This window comes from Bos grunniens, chromosome 19, assembly GCF_055505025.1.
Source record: "Bos grunniens cultivar Pamir isolate PY7600 chromosome 19, Bosgru_T2T1.0, whole genome shotgun sequence".
NCBI lineage: Eukaryota > Metazoa > Chordata > Mammalia > Artiodactyla > Bovidae > Bos > Bos grunniens.
In genome coordinates this window covers 41,024,019-41,044,724 of record NC_141183.1, presented here as the reverse complement: position 1 = coordinate 41,044,724, position 20,706 = coordinate 41,024,019, and the positions used below count along the sequence as shown (strand labels likewise).

General features: G+C 51.6%; 1 protein-coding gene and 1 pseudogene across 5 annotated transcripts; both read right to left on the bottom strand.

Annotated features, from left to right (window-relative positions):
• Nucleotides 1–379: 379 nt before the first annotated feature.
• Nucleotides 380–1,500, bottom strand: LOC147352371 (uncharacterized; annotated as a pseudogene).
• Nucleotides 1,501–14,498: 12,998 nt separating this feature from the next.
• Nucleotides 14,499–19,892, bottom strand: LOC147352370 (uncharacterized). Of its 5 annotated transcripts, XM_086359825.1 has the most exons (5): nucleotides 19,606–19,882; nucleotides 19,444–19,462; nucleotides 18,993–19,047; nucleotides 16,577–16,692; nucleotides 14,499–16,372 (listed from the first exon to the last, which is right to left on the bottom strand). In XM_086359825.1, exons 1-5 carry the CDS (start codon nucleotides 19,761–19,763, stop codon nucleotides 16,337–16,339), a joined length of 384 nt encoding a protein of 127 aa, XP_086215951.1. In that variant the 5' UTR covers nucleotides 19,764–19,882; the 3' UTR covers nucleotides 14,499–16,336. The 5 variants fall into 5 exon arrangements, 1 of the variants encoding a protein (XP_086215951.1); XR_015148111.1 differs by lacking the exon at nucleotides 19,444–19,462 and having other exon boundaries at nucleotides 19,606–19,744; XR_015148112.1 differs by lacking the exons at nucleotides 14,499–16,372; nucleotides 16,577–16,692 and adding an exon at nucleotides 18,277–18,400 and having other exon boundaries at nucleotides 19,606–19,744.
• Between the last annotated feature and the right edge of the window lie 814 nt (nucleotides 19,893–20,706).

The following is a 20,706-nucleotide window of genomic DNA, read 5'->3' as shown; positions in this document are numbered from 1 at the left end:
CTCACCCCCTACCTCTCAGCAGACACTCTTTGGGGACATTTTAAATCTGACTGTACCTGCTGAGCAGCTGACAAGTGAAGCCTCTCCCTTCCCACTGCCGGCTCCTCCACCTCTCTGCCCAAGCTCTTTAATGGGGAAAATGGGGAACAGAAGCTGGGGCTTGTTATCCCTCCCCGCCACCACCCCACCCCCACACCGCCCTAGGCAGGGCCTGCTCTGATCAGAACCCAGCTGAGCTGGGCTCCCTAGAGTCCATTCCCCTCTCCCCCACCCCCCGGCTCCTTAAAGGCAGGGTCATGTCTTATTCATCTTTGAGTCCCTGGTGAGCTGTCAAGAAATATTGCGGGGTGGAGAGATGGGTAAACGGGGAGGTGGATAAGTGGGTGGACAGGGTGGAGGGGCGGAGGGACAAAGGGAAGGATGGATGGAGGAAGGGAGAGAGGAAGGGAGGGCTGGAGGGATGGGGTGTGGACCGGAGGAGTGCTGGGCAGATGGATGGAAACATAACTGAATGGTTATTATGTGTGGACCAGGGTATTGAAAGACACTGAGGATAGAAGGATGGACTGCTGTCCACTGAGGGAGGATGGGTGGATGGCTGGATGGCTGGATGGATGGGGGGATGGATGGATGGGGGGATGGGATGGGTGGATAAATGGATGGGTGGATGGATGGATGGATGGGTGGATGGGTGGATGAATGGATGGATAAATGGATGGATGGATGGGTGGGTGGATGAATGGATGGATGGCTGGATGGCTGGATGGGTGGGTGGGTGGGTGGATAAATGGATGGATGGATGGATGGATGGATGGATGGATGGATGGATGGACGGATGGATGGATGGGTGGGTGGATGGGTGGATGGGTGGATGGGTGGTTGGATGGGTGGGTAGGTGGGTCGGTGGGTGGATGGGTGGATGGATAAATGGATGGATGGATGGGTGGGTGGATGGATGGATGGGTGGGTGGGTGGATGGGTGGGTGGGTAGGTGGGTCGGTGGGTGGATGGACGGATGGGTGGATGGATGGATGGATGGGTGGGTGGGTGGATGGATGGATGGATGGGTGCATGGATAGATAGATGGGTGAATGGGTGGATGGATGAGTGCATGGATAGATGGATGGGTGAATGGGTGGATGGATGGGTGAATGGATGGATGGATGGATGAATGGATGGATGGATGGATGGATAAATGGATGGATGAATAGATGGGTGGGTGGATGGATGGATGGATGGATGGATGGATAAATGGATGGATGCATAAATGGATGGATAGATGGATGGATGGGTGGATGGATGGATGAATGGATGGATGAATGGGTAGATGGGTGGACGGATGGGTGGATGGGTGGCTGGATAGAAACGCTCCCAAGTCCAGGGTCCATCTGTTCCCCATCCTTAGGGAAAGGCCAGCAAATCAGGAAACTACACTTTCCACAAGCTGTGGGGTCCCTGCTAGGGGCTCACCCAATTCAAAGCAGCTGTTAGGCTCCAGGAGAAGAGCTGATGTTGAGACAAACCCAGGCTGCTAAGGACCCAGTCTTTGAGGTCTCCATGAGTACCCTGCCTGGGCACCCAGCCTCCAGGTCCCAGTGCAGCTGCTGTCTAGGGGGTCGGGAGGGCGGGTAGGAGTAGCAAGTCCTCACTGTCCTGACCCTGCTCCCTCCAGAGCGTGTGGGTACAGACGGGGTCGCCTTGTCCACGGGAGCCTGTTTCCCTATTGAAGGGTGAACCAGCTAGCCTCTCAATGGTGTCACCTGGGAGGGAGGCCGCCCTCAACAGGAGCAGCTCTGCTGCAGGGGCTGGAGCACAGGTGGGAGCACCATCTCTGGAAGAACCAGGGAGGGACGCCCTGTGGAACCATGAACAGATCCCCGGTGGGCACCCTGCACAGCCAAGAAGAGATCCCCACTGTAGCCTTTCCCTGCTCTGAAGCCCTTCCCAGTCCACACTGATCGTCCAGCCCAGTTCCATGTGCAACCTCCTTCTGTGATCTGAATGGTTGGCCCTACATTCCTCTTAGGGGAAGGAACTGTCTTTGCTTAGGAAAATACTTTTTAAGGCTGATAGTGGCCGTTCCTGAGAACATAGTCTAACCAGGACCCACAGCCACAAAAAAGATAGGAATGAACAGGAATTTAGAAGAAGGGAGAGAGGTCAGAGAGTGACGCCAGAGAGATGGGGTGAGGTTGAGGATCTCTGAGTGAGGCTACCACTGCCCCTCTCCATGGCCACATGCCCCACCATGGGAGCAGAAGGACTGGCCTGTCTTGTTCCCTGCAGTGCTGTTTGCTCTGGGGTGATAGAAGCCACTCCCACCTCACCCAGCACACCCACAGACCTTGTGGAGACGGATTTGCAGGAAGAAAGGGTTGAATTTCACATCTGAATCTCTGTGGTTCAGAATCTTAGTATGGACATGATAACTACCCCACAGCGTGGATTCTACTCGGCCAAAGCAAGATCCCCAAGCCAGAGGTGAGGCAAACACTCCAGGCTTGCAGAAACCTGAGCAAAGGCCTCAGCCTTTCCCAGGGCACCTAAGTGGACTTTGGTGTCTCCCCTTCTGGATCTGCGGAGCATGGAGACTACAACCAGGGTGGCCACCCATCCCAATGTCTCCACAACTATGGGGTTTCCCAGGGTGCAGGACTTAAAAAATGACTTATTTGGATTTGGTTGTGCTGGATCTTCACTGTTGCCCACAGGCTTTGCCGGGTTGTGGTGAGCGAGGGCTACTCTTCATTGTGGTTCACGAGCTTCTCCTGTTGCAGAGCACAGGCCCTGGGCCGTGTGGACCTCAGTAGTCTGGCACACAGGCTTCGTGGTTGCAGCTCTTAGGCTCTAGCGCGCAGGCTCACCAGTAGTTGTGACTCACAGGCTTAGTTGCTCTGCAGCGTGTGGAATCTTCTCGGACCAGGGATTGAACCCGTGCCCCCTTCATTGGCAGGCAGATTCTTATTCACTAAACCACCAGGGGAGTCCAGGATGTAGGACTTGCAGTGCTAAAGCTGGGAAAGGTGCTGGCCACACTGGGAAGAGTTGCTGCTGCTGCTGCTAAGTCACGTCAGTCGTGTCCGACTCTGTGCGACCCCATAGACGGCAGCCCACCAGGCTCCTGTCCCTGGGATTCTTCAGGCAAGAATACTGGAGTGGGTTGCCATTTCCTTCTCCAGTGCATGAAAGTGCAAAGTGAAAGTGAAGTCGCTCAGTCGTGTCCAACTCTTCGAGACCCCATGGACTGTAGCCTACCAGGCTCCTCCATCCATGGGATTTTCCAGGCAAGAGTACTGGAGTGGGGTGCCATTGCCTTCTCCGTGGGAAGGATTGCTTCCCCTTAAACATCTGGGTCCCTTGGGCCATGCTGGGTTCTAGACTCAGCCCCTCACATAATTTCCACCCCTCAACCCTGCCCCACCGGTTAGTTCTCACAGCACTGGGAAGCAGACACATTCCTCCCTCTTTGAAGATGAGGAAACTGAGGCTGGGAGAGGTTAAGCCACTTACATGAGATAACACAGCTAGCAAGGGGCAGAATGAGGATTTGAAGCCCAATCCCCGTTCTTAAGCCTGTGCTCATCTACCTGGTCCCCTGAGGATGCTAAGCTTGTTGAAAACTGCAATCAGCATCCTCAAGTAGCCTTACACTGTGCCCTGGTGTCAAGTCCCCTTGGTTTCTGGAACCACTCCCTCTCTCCCTCTCGGCCCGCTTCCTGCCAATGGCTTTGCCTTCCGTGGGCCCCCTGGCTGTGGGTCCAGCAGGCCTTTGCCACACTCCCCACCAGCCCAGCAGAGCCCTGTGGGACTGTACTGCACAGCCTCCTCTGAAATCAGAGGAAACAAAAATGTCCTCTCCTTCCTGCCCTGGATTTTATCAGTTCCCCTCCCCCACTGTGTTCCGTGCCCTGAACCTCCCTCATCCGCTCCTAGGACTGAAAGCGGTATTTTCCACCCAGCCCAGGGATTTCCACACTGGGAATTCAAACAGCGCAGCGTGGAATAGGCTCAAACAGAGTCAGCTAATGGAAATAACAAGATGATAAATTATTCCACGGACAGAGCGATTTTTCCTTATACCCTGCTTGACTCAGAAAACAGTGTGATCGCAGTAGAAATTGGAGGTGTCAGAGCTGGTGTCTGGGGAAAGAGAAATGAAAGCATTCTGCTTGCTGCTATCCACGCAGCCCCCCGGGGGTGAGAAAGAGTATGAGGTTAATCCCAGGCCAGGAGCACAGCTGGCCCAGAGCAGGCATGTCCTCCCTGGAAGCTCCAGGACTTGCCACAAGCTGGCTGAAGAGTCAAAGGCACGAAGCCCAGGCCCTGGAGTCAGACAGAGCTGGGTTCTCTTTCCAGCTCTGGCATCTGCTGTGTGACCTTAGACAAGTAACTTAACAAGTAACTCTCTGAGACTCAGTCCCGGTGATAACAAGAATGAGGATTACAATTACAATTACAATTATGACCTGGCACTTGCTCTTCACTGATGCTTTGTTCGTGATAATGATGGTAAATGCCCTGACTTGCCCTCCTCTCTCTGGATATGCCCACTCCATGTGATCAGTGGGTAAACAGAATAGCTTCCAGGCTTCAGATGTAAGCTCCGGCAGGGGAGGCCAGGAACTGCCGTTGAACACACCACCCTGGGACCATCTGGGGTACCAAGCCCATGCCTCCAGGAGGCAGCTCCCCAAGGTAAGCCCCAGCCCCTGCCCAGCACTGCTAATTCCGGGACTGGGGGTTGGGGATGCCGTCTGACCCTTACCTCCCAGCTGACCCAGGCACTCACCTTATAGTGTCCTCCACTCTCCCCAGAGCTTCCAGACAACTGACGTTCATCCTCTTCCTTGTCTGTTTTTTGTTTTGGTTGTATGCCTCACCTTTTAGCCAGTTTTCTAGAAATCTTTCTGAGGTGTATTTAGGAGCATCCCTTTTTTTTCCAGATCAACATGTCAGCAAGCATCTTGTAAACTTCGCTTGATTACTCCGGGTGCTGTGGACATGAAGCGATCCCTGGGCCCCCAGCACTAAATGGCTCCCATGTATATTGAGCTGAGTTCAGTTCAGTTCAGTTCAGTTCAGTCGCTCAGTCGTGTCCAACTCTTTGCGACCCCATGAACCGCAGCACGCTAGGCCTCCTTGTCCATCACCAACTCCCAGAGTCCACCCAAACTCATGTCCATTGAGTCAGCGATGCCATCCAACCATCTCATCCTCTGTCGTCCCCTTCTCTTCCTGCCCTCAATCTTTCCTAGTGTCAGGGTCTTTTCAAATGAGTCAACTCTTCGCATCAAGTGGTCAAAGTATTGGAGTTTCAGCTTCAACATCAGTGTTTGCAATGAACACCCAGGACTGATCTCCTTTAGGATGGACTGGTTGGATCTCCTTGCAGTCCAAGGGACTCTCAAGGGTCTTCTCCAACACCACAGTTCAAAGCATCAGTTCTTCAGTGCTCAGCTTTCTTTATAGTCCAACTTTCACATTCATACATGACTACTGGAAAAACCATAGCCTTGACTAGACAGACCTTTGTTGACAAAGTAATGTCTCTGCTTCTTAATATGCTGTCTAGGTTGGTCATAACTTTCCTTCCAAGGAGGAAGCACCTTTTAATTTCACGGCTACAGTCACCATCTACAGTGATTCTAGAGCCTGAAAAAATAAAATCAGCCACTGTTTACCCATCTATTTGCCATGAAGTGATGGGACCGGATGCCATGATCTTAGTTTTCTGAATGTTGAGCTTTAAGTCAAATTTTTCACTCTCCTCTTTCAGTTTCATCAAGAGGCTCTTTAGTTCTTCTTCACTTTCTGCCATAAGGGTGGTGTCATCTGCATATCTGAGGTTATTGATATTTCTCCTGGCAATCTTGATTCCAGCTTGTGCTTCTTCCAGCCCAGCATTTCTCATGATGTACTCTGCATATAAGTTAAACAAGCAGGGTGATAATATACAGCCTTGACGTACTCCTTTTCCTATTTGGAACCAGTCTGTTGTTCCATGTCCAGTTCTAACTGTTGCTTCCTGATCTACATACAGGTTTCTCAAGAGGCAGGTCAGGTGGTCAGGTATTCCCATCTCTTTCAGAATTTTCCACAGTTTCTTATGATCCACACAAAGGCTTTGGCATACCCTGCCCTAAATGTTCAGAGAAGGCAATGGCACCCCACTCCAGTACTCTTGCCTGGAGAATCCCATGGATGGAGGAGGCTGGTGGGCTGCAGTCCATGAGGTCGCTGAGGGTCGGACACGACTGAGCGACTTCACTTTCACTTTTCACTTTCATGCATTGGAGAAGGAAATGGCAACCCACTCCAGTGTTCTTGCCTGGAGAGTCCCAGGGACGGGAGCCTGGTGGGCTGTCGTCTATGGGGTCGCACAGAGTCGGACACGACTGAAATGATGCAGCAGCAGCAGCAGCCCTAAATGTTATTGTCAACAGACCTGACCCCAGAAGCCCTCCTGGCCTCCGGTCCAACTTCCTTCCCGCTGCCCCTGGGGGCACTGTGTTTGCTGGTGGAAGGTAGATAAACACACTTTATCAAACTGTTGTTCTTCATTTCCATTAAGGCCAAAGCTTGGACTCTGAACCAAGCTCTGTTCTAAAGACTATTTTTTTTTACTGTTCAGAGGCTTTTGATTCCTTTACTTCCCAGAAACTGGCTGAGGTCCCAGGTTGAAGTTGCCTTGAAGTTTGACTACTAAAGAAGAAAAAAGGTTTTCCTCTATTTTGTTAACGCAATCCAGAGTTTGAGCTGGGATCATAAAGATTTCAAACATCCTGGATAGGACTTCCTTAACAGGATTGTTTTGGTAAATACAAGTATGAAACTGGAGGACACCAATACAGGAGGAAAAGTCCCAGCTCTGGGCTGAGGTGAGCCAAGTGGTGGGTACCCCTAAGTGGCCCAAATTTTAGGGGGTCCAGAAACCAAACCTCCCCCAGATGTGGGGAGTGGCATTAAACTGCTCACATCTATGTCTTGCCAAATAATATAAAATCATAGCTATCCTGTGAGAGCATTCTCACTTCAGAAAAGAAAGGAAAAAGGATCAAGAAAAAACCCATCTTTTTTGAATTAAGGGAATTTAACTTTGTGAAAAAGTAGCTAGATTGTCCTCTGTTTTTCCCATTTGGCTGCATCTGGGTAAAAATCCCCATCACTTACCAGCTTTTGCAAATCACCAGGCAGGCCCAAGGCTCAGGGGCTGGATGCTAGAGCACGGGGCAGGGGCTGGGTATTTCCCTGTGCCAAGGGGAGCAGACTCACAGCCCGGATTTGTTAGCTACCGGATCCTGCAGAAGGCCCCGGTGCCTCAGCTTCCCCATCTGTGAAATGGTAGTGGTCGCCGTGCACACCTGGTGGAGCATGGAGACCTTGGGCCTGGCACACAGCACACACTCATTCAGTGTTTGCTCTTGTGTTTTGAATGGGACGTCCACACCCCTCGCGGGTCTGTGTAGGTTCACGTGAGTCCAGGGACGGGAATGATCCTTGGGGACAGGAAGCATCCAGGCCAGTGAGCAGAGTCATGATACATTGGGCTCCTGGCAACACAGGAGTCAGGCTGGCCCTGTGGCTCCAACAGCCCCATGAAGTCCCCAGAGATCACGCACAGCTCGGTTTCCCTGGAGCTGAGACTTTATTTAGCAAAGGCCCTCAGCAGGATGGAGGCCCCGCCCCCAGCAGGGAGGGGCCCTGCCCCAGTGGAGCATTTCCTGGGTCCTGACCCTGGCAGAAGGGCCACTGAGGGACCCAGCAAGGCCGAATCCCCCAACTCCCAACACACACACACTGAAATTCTCTTCATTCTTAGCACAGTGAGCACAGGGAACTTTTGAACACTGACCCTGGTGTGCACCTGGGTGGATGTACACCCAGCTAGATGTGCACCCATGGGTGTGTGCTGCTGTGTGTACCACTCTGCGCACGTGCGGCTGTGTCAGTGTGTTTGTAGGTTATGCATGAGCCTAGAAGAATTTAGGAGATGGTTCTGACATCTCTACCCAGCCTCCCCCTCCCTTTCCTCCCCTTTGCCCTTTTCTGTAATGAAAAGAGAAAACAGCAAAGGGGAACAGAAAAGGGGAGAGACGTGGGAGTCACAGAGACCTGGATCTGCACCCCAAGCTGTGCAGGTCCCCACGCCAAGGATGCGGAGCGAGTCACTCAGGGCCTCTGAGCTGCAGCGTCTCATCTGTGAGAGGGAAGTGTTCGCCAGACAGAGCTGATAGCAGGAAAGATTCAGGGCATCCCAGTGGGATTCAGGGCACCTGGGGAGCAGGACTGTTTGCAGGCTCTTGGGTCAGGCGGCTAGAACCCCAGCCTCTTCCATCAGTTTCTAGCAGAGGGACCTTGGGCAGCTTCTCACCCTCTCTGAACTCGCCCTACAGAGGTTCTGCAAGGGTTGAAAGAGTAACATAGGTAACAGAGTGTGGCGTGGCACATAGTAGGAGCTTTATAGAGGGCAGTTATTAAAATGTGCATCAAAAAACATTTAGAGAAAAAGAGAGAAAACAAGAAAGCATCTCAGACTTTTTTGGAGGAATGGAAATATGTTCCACAATTGGACTGTGTGGCTGGTTGCACAACTGTAAATTTACTCAAAACCATTAAATCGTATGCTAGAAACAGTGGAATTTTATAGCATATAAATTATACCTCAATAAAGCTATTTTGGGGTAAAGTATTTAGAGTTGAGTGGAAAAGCAAGTTGCAGAATAATACAGGCAGTATTGATACCACTTGTGAAAAGTTCTAAGCTATATAAAACAGTATTTTTCTAATATAAGTATGCATAGTAAAAACATCAAACAGAGCCTGGAATGATGTATCATAACTATGTTTGCTCGCTGGGTGGATGCAAATCAGGAAGGGAAATTTTTATCTGTAATGTTTTATTGTATTTATATATTTAAATGACCGGGAAACCTAGGCACTGGTGTCATAAAACTCAGAGTATGTAGGGGGCCGGGAAGCCGGGAATGAGAGACACCATCAGGGGTGGGCGGGGGGCGGGGGGGGTCATAACTTCCTGCCTCATGATTTCTGTGATGAAATGGTGGCGATTATGCTGGTGTTTGCTTTATGGCTATTCATTACGCGGTGCATCTATATTTTGTGCAGTTTTCTATGTTGCAGTTCAGATTTTTAAAGCTAAAAAAAACCTCTCTAGAAAAAGGATGAAAATGTTCACTTTGATGGGTGCGTTTGGGGGTTGGCTGTGTCAACCTCTACACCCTTGTGTACTGAAATTCAAAATAAGTCAGAAGAAATAATGACCTGCCTTGCAGCATAGGGTGAAAGCTGTATAAGGTAATTTTGATCATACACTGAAGTGCCTGGGGGACAGGGAGTGGAGGGGCATTGTCCTTCCTCCTCAATCAGGGTGGCCCTGGCACTGCCTTGGTGGTCTCCAGTCCCCTGTCCCCATAGGAGCAACTGGGCTTGAAGCAGCCCCCTTCACCTGCTCCCTGGGCTCCCAGATGGCCAGAGCACAGGCAGACGGTAGAGGAGCCTCAGACAGTGTCCCTCATTTACCAGGCTCTCCACGTCTCTGGCTGATGGATGACCCTCCAGGCTCCCTCCCGCCTCCCTCTGGACATGGCTGTCTCCAAGGCCACAGCCCGCCCAGGGTGGGAGCTTGTGCGGGGGGCCCGGGTGGCGGGGGGGGGCAGGGAGGAGCCGCCGGCTGGCAAGGCCTCAGCTCCCTCCTACCACCGCTGCTCCACCTGTAACCCCAAGGTTCTCCCCAGCAGCCCAGCCTCGGGGGGCTTCTGGTTGGCCTGGCTGCCAGTGCGCTTCATTTTCCCCTTCAGTCACTGAGAACTGAGTGCCCACCCGCCATGGGCCACGCACTGTGCTGGGTCCTTGCCTCCAGGGAGCTCACAGACCATGAACAATAAGCAGGACCTGAACTAACTATCTTGTTTGGATTGTCAGTCCCCTCGAGGAGATGGCCTGGAGCTGAGATCTAAAAGGTGAGCATCTGCCCCCACCATGAGATGATGTGGTACAAGCATATTTTGGAGACATTGCTGGCTAGTGCAAAGGCCCTGAGGCAGACCCAGGCTTGCATCAGTGGGCCTGGGCAGGGGAGGGCAGGATGAAGGAAAGGAAATGGATTCCTCTTCAGGACTAAGTACCCTCTGCCAAAGCCTGGAAAGGGGGCATGGTACAGTCATCAGGGCCACCAGAACCCACCCGGGGAGCAGCCCCAGGAAAGCCCCACTGGCATATTTGGGATGTGCTTTAAGCCCTGACCTAGAGGTTGCACCCAGAGGACCCCAGACAGCAGGAGAGGGTAGAACCACCCTCCTTGTCCCCCAGACAGAGGCAGGCACAGAGCCACAGGCCCTGCCTCAGCATTACTGAGTGACCTTGGACAAGTGGGGTCACCTCTCTGGGCCCTGGTTTCCATGTTAACAAAGATTGGCTGTGTTGTGGAAGGCCACCTACCCCAGCTTCAGAACTCCAGGTCCACAGGTGATTCCAGGCCCCACCCTGGGCCTGCAGCCTGGGCTCCCAGAGGGGTGAGTCCTAGGAAACTCCGCGGGACTCTGGGGGCTCGCCATCTGTGACCCCACAGCTGAGGCCCACAAAGACAGCGCGATCCCTCTGGGTCCGCAAGAAACTGGAACAAAAGACACAGGAGCGAGCTGAGCGCTCGAATGGGCACAGTCACGGCCACGAGGGGGCATCGCGGAAAGAACACCTGGCCTCTGGGAACCACGCCTGAGCCCTGAGCGTGTGGGCAGCACAGGTGTGTGCCGTGCCTGGAGGCGGGGAGGTGAGGGCGACAGGCGGAGAGAGAGCTGCCCAGCGGGGCAGATGGTGTGTTTGGGCACCAGGCTGGCAGCGGGACGGGAGAGTGGATGAGCTGAGAGCACCCTTCGCTGCCTGGGAGTCTGACTCTAAACACAGGCACTCACATACTCACCCAGGAGGCAGGGGCGTCTGCAGGTAAGGAGCCCCCAGGGTGTGGGGGCCTCCATCCCTGGCCCCTGGAGGGGGCTTCGCACCCGAGTTCCAGCCGGCTCAGCCACCAGCCATTCTGCCTGGACCCCTTCCTCCAGCGCTCTGCTGACCTAACTCTCAGCCTTCTTCCCATTTCAGGACTGAGGTCCAGGCCTTGTGTCCCGTGCTGGTTGGTCACTAAGGACCCGCAGCTGGGGGCTCATGACCCAGCCGTGGAGCAGGGGAGATGGGTCTGCCTCGCTGCTAACCTGACTCAGATGCTGGGCTCTCCGAGGAGCTGGGAGATGTGTCTGGGGGAGTGTGGCCACCTGGGCCCGTCGGTGCCTTGTGAGGTATGAACTAACCCAGAGCTGGCGGATGCCGGGCAAACCTCAGCCAGGCTCCAGCCCCGACACACCTGCACAGAGCCGAGTTCTTCCATCTTCAGCGTCAACGTGTGCAGCAAACTCGGCCTCTTTGTGGGGGTTGGGGGGAACAGCCTGAGGGGTGACAGCCTGAGGGGTGACAGGGCTGAACACATGGAGCCTAATGGCCTAGGCTCAAGTGTTAGTGAGCCTCTTTCTGGTTATGAGACCCTGAGCAATTAACTTAACCTCATTTACTAATGAAAACGATTTTATTGTAATAATTATGTTTATTTCAATATGCAACAGAGAAATATAACCAGCACATCAGTTCCCATCACAGCGATTATGGTTAGGACAAAGCTAATCTGAGTCTTTAAAGCATTTTTAATGCAAGTTGATTTATTTATGTAATTTATTTTTGGTTGCACTGGATCTTCATTGGGGCACAAGGGCTTTCTCTAGTTGGAGCGAGAGGGGGCTACTCTGTTAGGATACACGGGCTTCTCATTGTGGTGGCTTGTCTTGTTGTGAAGCGCCGGCTCTACAGCGCGGGTTTCTCGGTAATTGTGGGAAACGGGCTCCGTGGCCCTCGGCATGTGGAGTCTTCCCTGACCAGGAATAGGGATCAACCCTGTGTCCCTTGCTTTAGCAGGCAGATTCTCAGTCACTGGACTACCAGAGAAGTCCCTGCAAGTTGATTTAAAGTAAATAATAACACAGGTCCCGGTTGAGAAGCTGGTTCATAAGTGATGGAGGTTGGAGAATGCCAGGTAAGGGGGTGTCACCTGCCTGGCTGTGTTTTGCTGGGGGCTTGGGAACTTCAGAGGGTCCGGAGCAGGTGGAGATGCAGGGACTAGCAGATGAGAGTATCAGCAGTAGGGGAGCCTGAAGGGTGCTGCCGGAAGTCTTCCTTCTCTGGTGTCTGATCCCCCCACCCAGCCTGGGCTGCAGTGTGATCTCGGATGTAGCACAGCCACAGGGCACAGCGGGGCCCAGAGTGTGGCCTTGGGCAGTGGTGGCTGACGTGAAGCCTTTGGGAAGGTGGTTGCTGGGGAAGGGGTATGGGCCAGAGCTGTCGTGTTGGTGGGCAAAGGCATCAGAAACCGTAAGAATGACACGGAGCGATGGTGGGTGTGTTGGTGAGGGCTGGAGCACAGCCTGTTGGTAGAGCATCAGAGGGATTTGGGGGGACTCCACCAGCAAGGGATGGAGGAGTACCAAGCTGGGCAACATGGTGTGAGAGGTCACCAGAGGTCATGTTTACAGACAGGCAAGATCTGTGAGCCCCAGGGAGAGGGCTGAGAGAGAAGCAGTAGAAGGATGCGTGGGACTGGGGAACCTCAGAGCTTCAGGGGACACCCAGGTGACCAGGTCAACGGGACCTGAGTCTTGGTGGGGAGCAAGGAAGTGCTCGATTAGGTGAGGCCTCAGGAGCCGGCATCTCTGCCTCTGAGGGGTCTCTGGGACTCACAGTTCCCCTCTGGTGGAGACCCCTGCCCGCTGGACCCAGGCTCCCAGCTCCTACCATCCCCACTGTGGAGCCAGAATTAAGATTTATCTTTCAGGGGCCAGAAATTCAGAAAGCAGCAAAGTTTTAAATAATTATTATTTTTAAAGGATAAAATTAAATTTGTTTTCATCATAGGCTTATTCTTTTCCTACTCTTTTATAGTGGTAAAATATAAAACTTGCCTCATTAACCATATATTTCAGTGAGTTAAGTGCATTCACAATGTTGTACAACCATCACCACTATGCATTCTCAGACCTTTCTCATCATCCCAAAAGAGGAACTATACTCATTAAATAATACCCCCACGCTCCATCCCCAAGCCCCTGGTAACTTCTAGTCTACCTTCTGTCTCTATGAATTTCTGTTTTTCATGTATGCAGTATAAATGCATAGAGCAGAAAAATTTCCCTGACCCCTGGTTCCCTTCACAGATGAATTATTTTTATCTATTTCCTGTTTATTCTTTCAGAGGAATCTTATGCTTATATAAATACTTGCCTGTATATATATCTTTTTATTTATATACGAAGGGAACATACTGTTTTATGCCTCTTTTTTATTAAACAATATATCTGCCATGAAAAGATTTTTAGTGCATCAGGACATCAGTATATCTTCCATATTAGTGCACACAGAGCTGCCTTGTTCTTTGTGTGTGTGTGTGCGCACAGGCGTGTGCTCTGTTGTGTCTGACTCTGCAAACCCATGGACTGAAGCACTCCAGGCTCCTCTGTCCATGGAATTTCCCAGGCAAGAATACTGGAGTGGGTTGCCATTTCCTGCTCCAGGGGATCTTTCCAACCCAGGGATTGAACCCTCAAGTCTCCTGCCCTGGCAGGCAGATTCTTCACTACGACACCACCTGGGAAGTGCTTTGTCTTTTTTATTCCTGTTATTGTTCAGTTGTTCAGTCATGTCCACCCTTTGCGACCCCATGGGCTGCAGCATGCCAGGCTTCCCTGTCCTTCACCATCTTCCAGAGTTTGCTCAAACTCATGTTGCATCGAGTCGGTGATGCCATCCAACCATCTCATTCTGTTGCCCCCTTCTCCTTAATGGTTACATAATAATATTCCATTGTAAAGGTGAATCATACTGCATTTAACCTACCCCTTAATAGAAATGCTTCAATTTTCAATTTGCTACATTTATCTATTGTCAGCTTATGCCCACTTTTAGTGAAAAAAAAATGCCACAGCACCTAACTAGCAGGAAGAACAAATTAAACATCATGAAATGCCCCTTCACACCAATTAGAGCAGCAAAAACTCAAGTCAGGTGACATCAAGTGTTGATTTGGATGTGGAAGAACTGGAATCTCAGATACAGCTAATAGGAATGGAAATGGTCATAGCACTGTGAGAGCTGTTTGGCATTACCTGGTCAAGCTAAAGATACATATGTCCTTCAGCCCAGCAATTCTGTCTCCAGGAGGTTGCAAAGACACTCTCCCATGTGGGCCAGCAGACAGGACTATCCATGGCAACAGGTACAGAATAATAAAGTGTGGGAATCGTCCTAAATGTCCAGTGGTAGGACAAAGGAGAAACAAATTGTGGCGGAGTGTTATACAACAATGAAAACAAGCTCTAGTTACATGTATCAGCAGGACTAGATCTCACGAACAATGGTAAGTGAAAAAAAAAAGGAGTTGTTTGAGGATGTGGAAGTATGATACCCTTTATATGAAGCTTTAAGATGTATAAGACAATATCACATATTATTTATGGATGCATACATAGTAACATAAAGGTAAGTGCATAGATTGATAATTATCAAATTCAAGACAGTAATTGCCCCTGGGGAGAGCAATGGGATGAAGGAGGAAATATCATAGGATTTCAGATGCATCTGTAATTTTTTAAATGGTGGCGAGATAGACGGAACACAAAAATTTGCCGTTTTAATCACTTTTAGTTGTACCATTCAGTGCATTAATTACAATATTGTGCAACTATCACGGGTCCCTATTTCTTAAACTTTTTCTTCATCACCCAAAGCAGAAACTCTTGCTCCTTAAGCTTCCTTTTCCCCTCACCCCAGACCCTGGTGACCTCTAACCTACTTTCTGTCTCTATAAATTTGCCTATTCTGCACATTTCCTATAAGGAAAGTCCTACAATATTTGTGTCTGTCTTATTCCACTTCACATGTTTTCAAAGTTCATTCAGGTTGTAGCATAGATCAGAACTCATTCCTTTTTAGGGCTGAATAAGATCCCATTGAGGACTTCCCTGATAGCTGAGTTGGTAAAGAGTCCACCTCCAATGCAGGAGACCCCAGTTCGATTCCTGAGTTGGGAAGATCTCCTGGAGAAGGGATAGGCTACCCACTCCAGTGTTCTTGGGCTTCCCTGGTGGCTCAGTTGGTAAAGAATCTGCCTGCAATGTGGGAGACCTGGGTTCAATCCCTGGGTTGGGAAGATCCCCTGGAGAAGGAAATGGCAACCCACTCCAGTATTCTGGCCTAGAGAATTCCATGGACAGTCGATGGGGTCACAGAGTCGGACATGACTGAGCTACTCACTAAGATCCCATTGTACGGATATGCCACATATCTATCTCTGTTCATCTGTGGATGGACGTGGGGGTTGTTTCCCTATGGGCTGCTGTGACTGATGCTGCAATGAGCATCAGTGTGCGAGTATCTATTGGAGACTGCTTTCAGTCCTTTTGGGCCCATACCTAGGAGTGGAATTGCTAGGTCATGTGGTAATTCTCCGTTTAGCTTTTCAAGAAAACTGCAAGGTTTTTGTGTATAGGCCAGCGGGTCTCTATGTAATACTCCAGGCCTTTTCTGTATGACTGAAATATTTTATAAATCTAAAAAAAGTAGAATGAGTTAAAATTGGAAGCCACCATTTGCATCGTTAGTATCTTCAAAACCGCATCATAATTCAGAGCTATTTGAGGGAACATTTGCGGCTGTTGGCTCTCAGTTTCACAATTGTCAATTACAGCTCCTGCCCATTCATATCACTGAAATGTTCAGCCCACTCCAGAAGACACTCGACAAAGCCCCTGGGCTCCAGAGGTCCCCAGGCCTCACAGGGTGGGGGCCGGTGGCACTGCCTCATCCTTGCTGTCACCTGAGTCACAGGTTACCCTCCACCCCACCCCCGTCCTCCTGCGGGTTATTTCTGGATCTTCCCCTAGGGATTCAGCATTATCCCTCCCTGACTTCTGATCTCCGGGCAGAGGCAGGCTGATCCTGGGCTAAGCCCCTCCTACCAAGTGAGCCTCTCTCACCTTGGCCTCTTCTGAGTTCAGCAGCCCAGACCGCAGCCTGCATGGAACCGAGCAGAGAGCCATAGTGCCTCCACTCAGCCCCTGGGGCTGAGTCCTGGGTGGGCCTGGGGTGACCTTGAGCCAGGTCCTCCATCTCTAGGCTCAGGAAGCAGGTGGAGTCGGGGGTTGGGGGGTGCTCACAGACCTGTGGTCTGCAAACCACTGAACAGGTGTCCCAGGAGGGAGAGGAGACAAGCATCTCTTTGAGCCATTTAGCCCATCGTGACAGCTCCAAGAGCATTTGACATCTGCAAAATAACATCATTAGGTAAGTGTTAACTTTTTCCCACTGGCAGGCCCAGGGCTAGTAAATGTACTGTGACGACTATAATGTGTTTATGAAATGTGAATAATAAATTATCAGAAAGAACTGCATTTTTAATATTGCCTAATACATCCAGTTGGCCTCACAGCAGCCACCGGCTATATGGCAGCGGTTTCCATTAACTTACTGTGCTGGCTCTCCACATGATTCCTGGGCTGGGGCCCCAGCAGGGGCCACGGAGGAGGCCAGGGACAGCGGACAGCTCCCATGTCCCTTCCTGATTCAGTCTCTGTCTTCTGAAATCTAAAGAAAAGTGGAGCCTCGTTTACCATCTAGGCCACTGCAGAAAGCACCCTGGGGTTTGTCACAGGGTAGGGGTACAATAAATACGTGTTAAAGTGCAGATTCCTAAAGAAATGAATGGACAAGGGCCCCTGGAAGGCCCCTCTCCATCAAACAGGAAGTGCTTGGAAGTGCTCCATCAGCTTCTCCTTTGTGTAAAATTTCCTGTCAATTCAGACAAGTTTCTATCAGCACAGCATGCCCTGAGCTCCTCTAGTGATCAGGGAAGGGGGAGACTGGTACAGTGAGGCCAGGGGCGGGAAGGGCCCTTCCTCCCAGAGCACAGTGACGCCAGGCAGAGACGCCAACCCAGGGCGTCCCACCAAGTGCAGGGTAGAGGTCATTGCCTCCAAATGCCTCTCACCTACTGGAAGGAAAGGCTTTAACTGTTCATTCTCAGCCAAGAAAGAAGTCATAGTGCCTGATGTAGGATGTTTCAGGCTCCCTATTGGGACTTCTAGAGAAGGAAATGGCAACCCACTCCAGTATGCTCACCTGGGAAATCCCACAGACAGAGGAGCCTGGCGGGCTACAGTCCATGGAGTTGCAGAAGAGTCGGACACGACATAATGACTAAGTAACAACATTGGGACTTTGCCAGAGTGCTCAAAAAATTCCAACCCTCCCCGCCAAGAGTGGCACATTGAACAGTGCAGGGATAGCAAAACAGGTGAGAATACGAAACCGTTTGCACCTTCTAACCCAGCGATTCTCATACAATTAATTGTGCATCAAAATAACCCAGGGGTGCTTATTCAAACACACCCTGAGTCTTCACACACATGTCTGAGTCCATGGGTGTGAGGCAAGGGCCAGGAATGTGTATTATTAACAAGCATCCCAGGGATGCAGGTACCCTGCATCCATCCTTTGAGGAACCCACTTCTACCTAGTTGGACTGGGGCCTTTGCAGTCTGTTAGAGAGGGGAGGGGGCAACTCAGAAGCCTGTTGGGAGAAGCAGGTGGTGGAGAATCAGGAGTACATGGTTCCATGGACTTCGCTGGTGGTTCAGTGTTTAAGGCTCCATGCTTCCACTGCAGGGGGCCCAGGTTTGATCCCTGGTTGGGGAACTAAGATCTTGCATGCCACACAGTATGGCAAAAAAAAAAAAAAGAGTACAGGATTCCTGAGGGCTGTGACTCTGCCCACTTCACTTTGCCAAGGACAAGTCCAGCTGCCTGCCTGTGTGGGGAGTGGAAGAGGCAACCTGATTGATGGGGTCTGGACATGTCCAGCTGTTTAAAGATCCCCACACATGCTAGCCGGCGCCCCAGACTTGGCAGGAGCCTGCACTTTTCAATGTACTTTCCCAACATCCTCATCTGGTCCTGACAGCAGACAGGAAAAGAGGGCAGCCAAATGCATTTCACTGGTAGAGAGACTGAGGCAGGCACAGGGCGTCAGACTATGGTTTGCACCAGGAAGGCAGGGGCAAGAGAATGACAATGTTCTGAGTGCCTCTTTCGTGCTAAGTGCTTTCTCTGCAGCCCCACCTTCATTTCTCACAAGGTTGTTCCCCCTAACTTGCCCCAAATTAGACACAATTAGGAGGAGGCTTTTGTTTATTTTTTGCTGCGCTGGGTCTTTGTGGGCGTTCTCTAGTTGCGGCGAGCGGGGACTCCTCTTCCTTGCGGTGCGTGGTCTCCTCATGCCGTGGCTTCTCGCTTTCTGGAATGTGGGTTCAGTGGTTGTGGCACACGGGCTTAGTGGAATCTTCCCAGACAAGGGATGGAACCCATGTCCCCTTCATTGGCAGGCAGATTCTTAACCCCCGGACCCCAGGGAAGTCTCAGGCACTGTTTTGAATCCATCTGCCTGTCTCCCCTGCCCAGACTCTTTCTAGAAACTAGACACCTGCCTGGTAATACCAATTCTGCTCCCTCCAGGGGGGCCCTACCCCATGGCAGCTGGGCTCACAGCTGGGTGAACTCAGACTTCAGAGTGGCGCTCAACTCTGCCACCTACCAGAGGTTAGCCCCAAATATGCCAGTGTTCCTCCTGCGGGTATCCTGGCATTCGCTGACTGGATGCTTTGGAGGCTGGGCTTCTTGCAGACCCTCCCCAGAGCCAGCACCCACAGAGCCAAGAACCAGGCACTGAACTTCAAGAAAGCCAGACCCACAGAAAGTCAAGAGGCCAGGAAGAAGTAGTCAGCCCCGTTCTCTCCCCTCTCCCAGGGAACACATGGGTAGACCCTGGCCATCAAAAGGGAAAAGGGTCAGAGGTCAGGATATCCAGGCTGTTATTCCCAGTCACTCACCTTCCTGAAGACTCAGGTTCCCCATCTGTAAGACGGTGACTGCACTCTCGTGCCCCTCAAGTGAATGAATTACAGAATGATGGTTCCGCGTCTGTACTTTAATACCCGGTGTCATTACATAATCACTTAGTGATGCAGCCACCTCTGGCACAGAAGTCACTCCGTGCCTATTTAAGGACTAATCCCCTTAAGCATTCCCGGAAATGAGAAACCCACTCTGTGTTAGGCTTCCGGGCTCTCCTGTCCTTCCCTTGGCCTTGGATTCTTGGAGGGCTGAATTTCTCTTGCACCAAGATCCCAGATTGTCCTTCGGGAGCCTCCAGGCCGGTTCATTCCCACTGCAACCCCTAAGATTCTCAGCCACCTCTCTCTTTCCCTCCCCTTCCTTCTCAATTTGGGCAGTCCCCATCCAAGAAGCCACAGGAAGAGCTCCCGGGGAGCCAGTTTTTACCTCTGTTTCCAGCTTGTCTCTGTAGGGGTGAGAAGGGAGAGGCAGGGGTGGGGGCCATGAAAGTTTCAAAAAAAGTCAGGACACCTGAGTGCTGAGCCCAGCTCTGTCACCAGCCAGAGATCACCCAAGCAAGTCACGGTGTCTGAGCTTAAATTTCCTCACCTGCAAAGTGGAAATGTTGTACTCTGCCTGCGTGGTGGGTGGCAGAAGGGATCAGTGAGGTGACAGCTGTGAAGGCTCTTGACAGAGCATGCCATAGGTTTCCAGGGCGGGTGGGGACCTTGCCCACCCAGTTCAGAACTCGTCACGAAATAACTCATGGATCTCCATCATGTGCGTCAGCAGCGAGTCTCCTCTCTCAAGGGAAGGGTGAAGAGAAAGCTGACACCGGGTGAGCATCTCTTATCTGCCATGCTCTCGCCAGATGCAGCCTTCTCAGAGTGCCAAGTGGTTGGAATTAGCCCCATTTCACAGCTGAGAACACTGAGGTTCAGAGAGAGCTAATGATGTGCCAGAATGATGCATCTGGAAGTGATGAAGGTGAGGCCACCTCTCTCTTCCCCCCACACCGCCACAGGAGTTATGGTGGGGGCAGGGGCACAGGCTTGAGACCCCTCATTTAGTCTTTCTGGAAGGGACCCAGCCAAGAAGATAAGCATCTCTGATGTCAATGGAAACCAGAGAGAGTAAACAGGATTCTGTCTATGGCCAGGGCTTTCTGGGAACACACCTGTATAAGCAGCAGCCATTCCCAACAGAACCGAATTCTCAGGAAATCAGGACAGAGCCAGGGCTGGGCCTTTGTTTGGTTTTCTGACCATGTGGGAAGCCTGAGGCCCGGTGGCCAGCCACGCCCTGCCTCTCCGCCTCTGCATCCTTCATCATGCCCTGGGGATGCCCAGGCCCCTGCCTGCCCTCATCCTCTCCCAATCACCTCTTGTGGTCAAGGTCCTCACACACCCTGTCCTTCAAGCTACTCACTGAGCAAGTGAGAGGCTGACTCCTGGTTAGAAGGAGGGTGCTTGCGTGTGACCTGAGAGGAAGGGTGAACAGACTGTGCCATCGGTGACCTTGGACAGCTGTGGATGTCTTGCTAATGTGAGAGCATCCTGTCTGGCACTCCTAGGAGTGAGGCTATGTGACCTGCTAGGCTGGGGGCTGGGAGGCGCCCTGGGTCTCCTGATCACTTTGGGGGCGTGTCTGTATATGCTGTTAGGTGTGCCGCGGACAGGGGTGCCCTGAGTCCCCTGACCGCCTCCACGA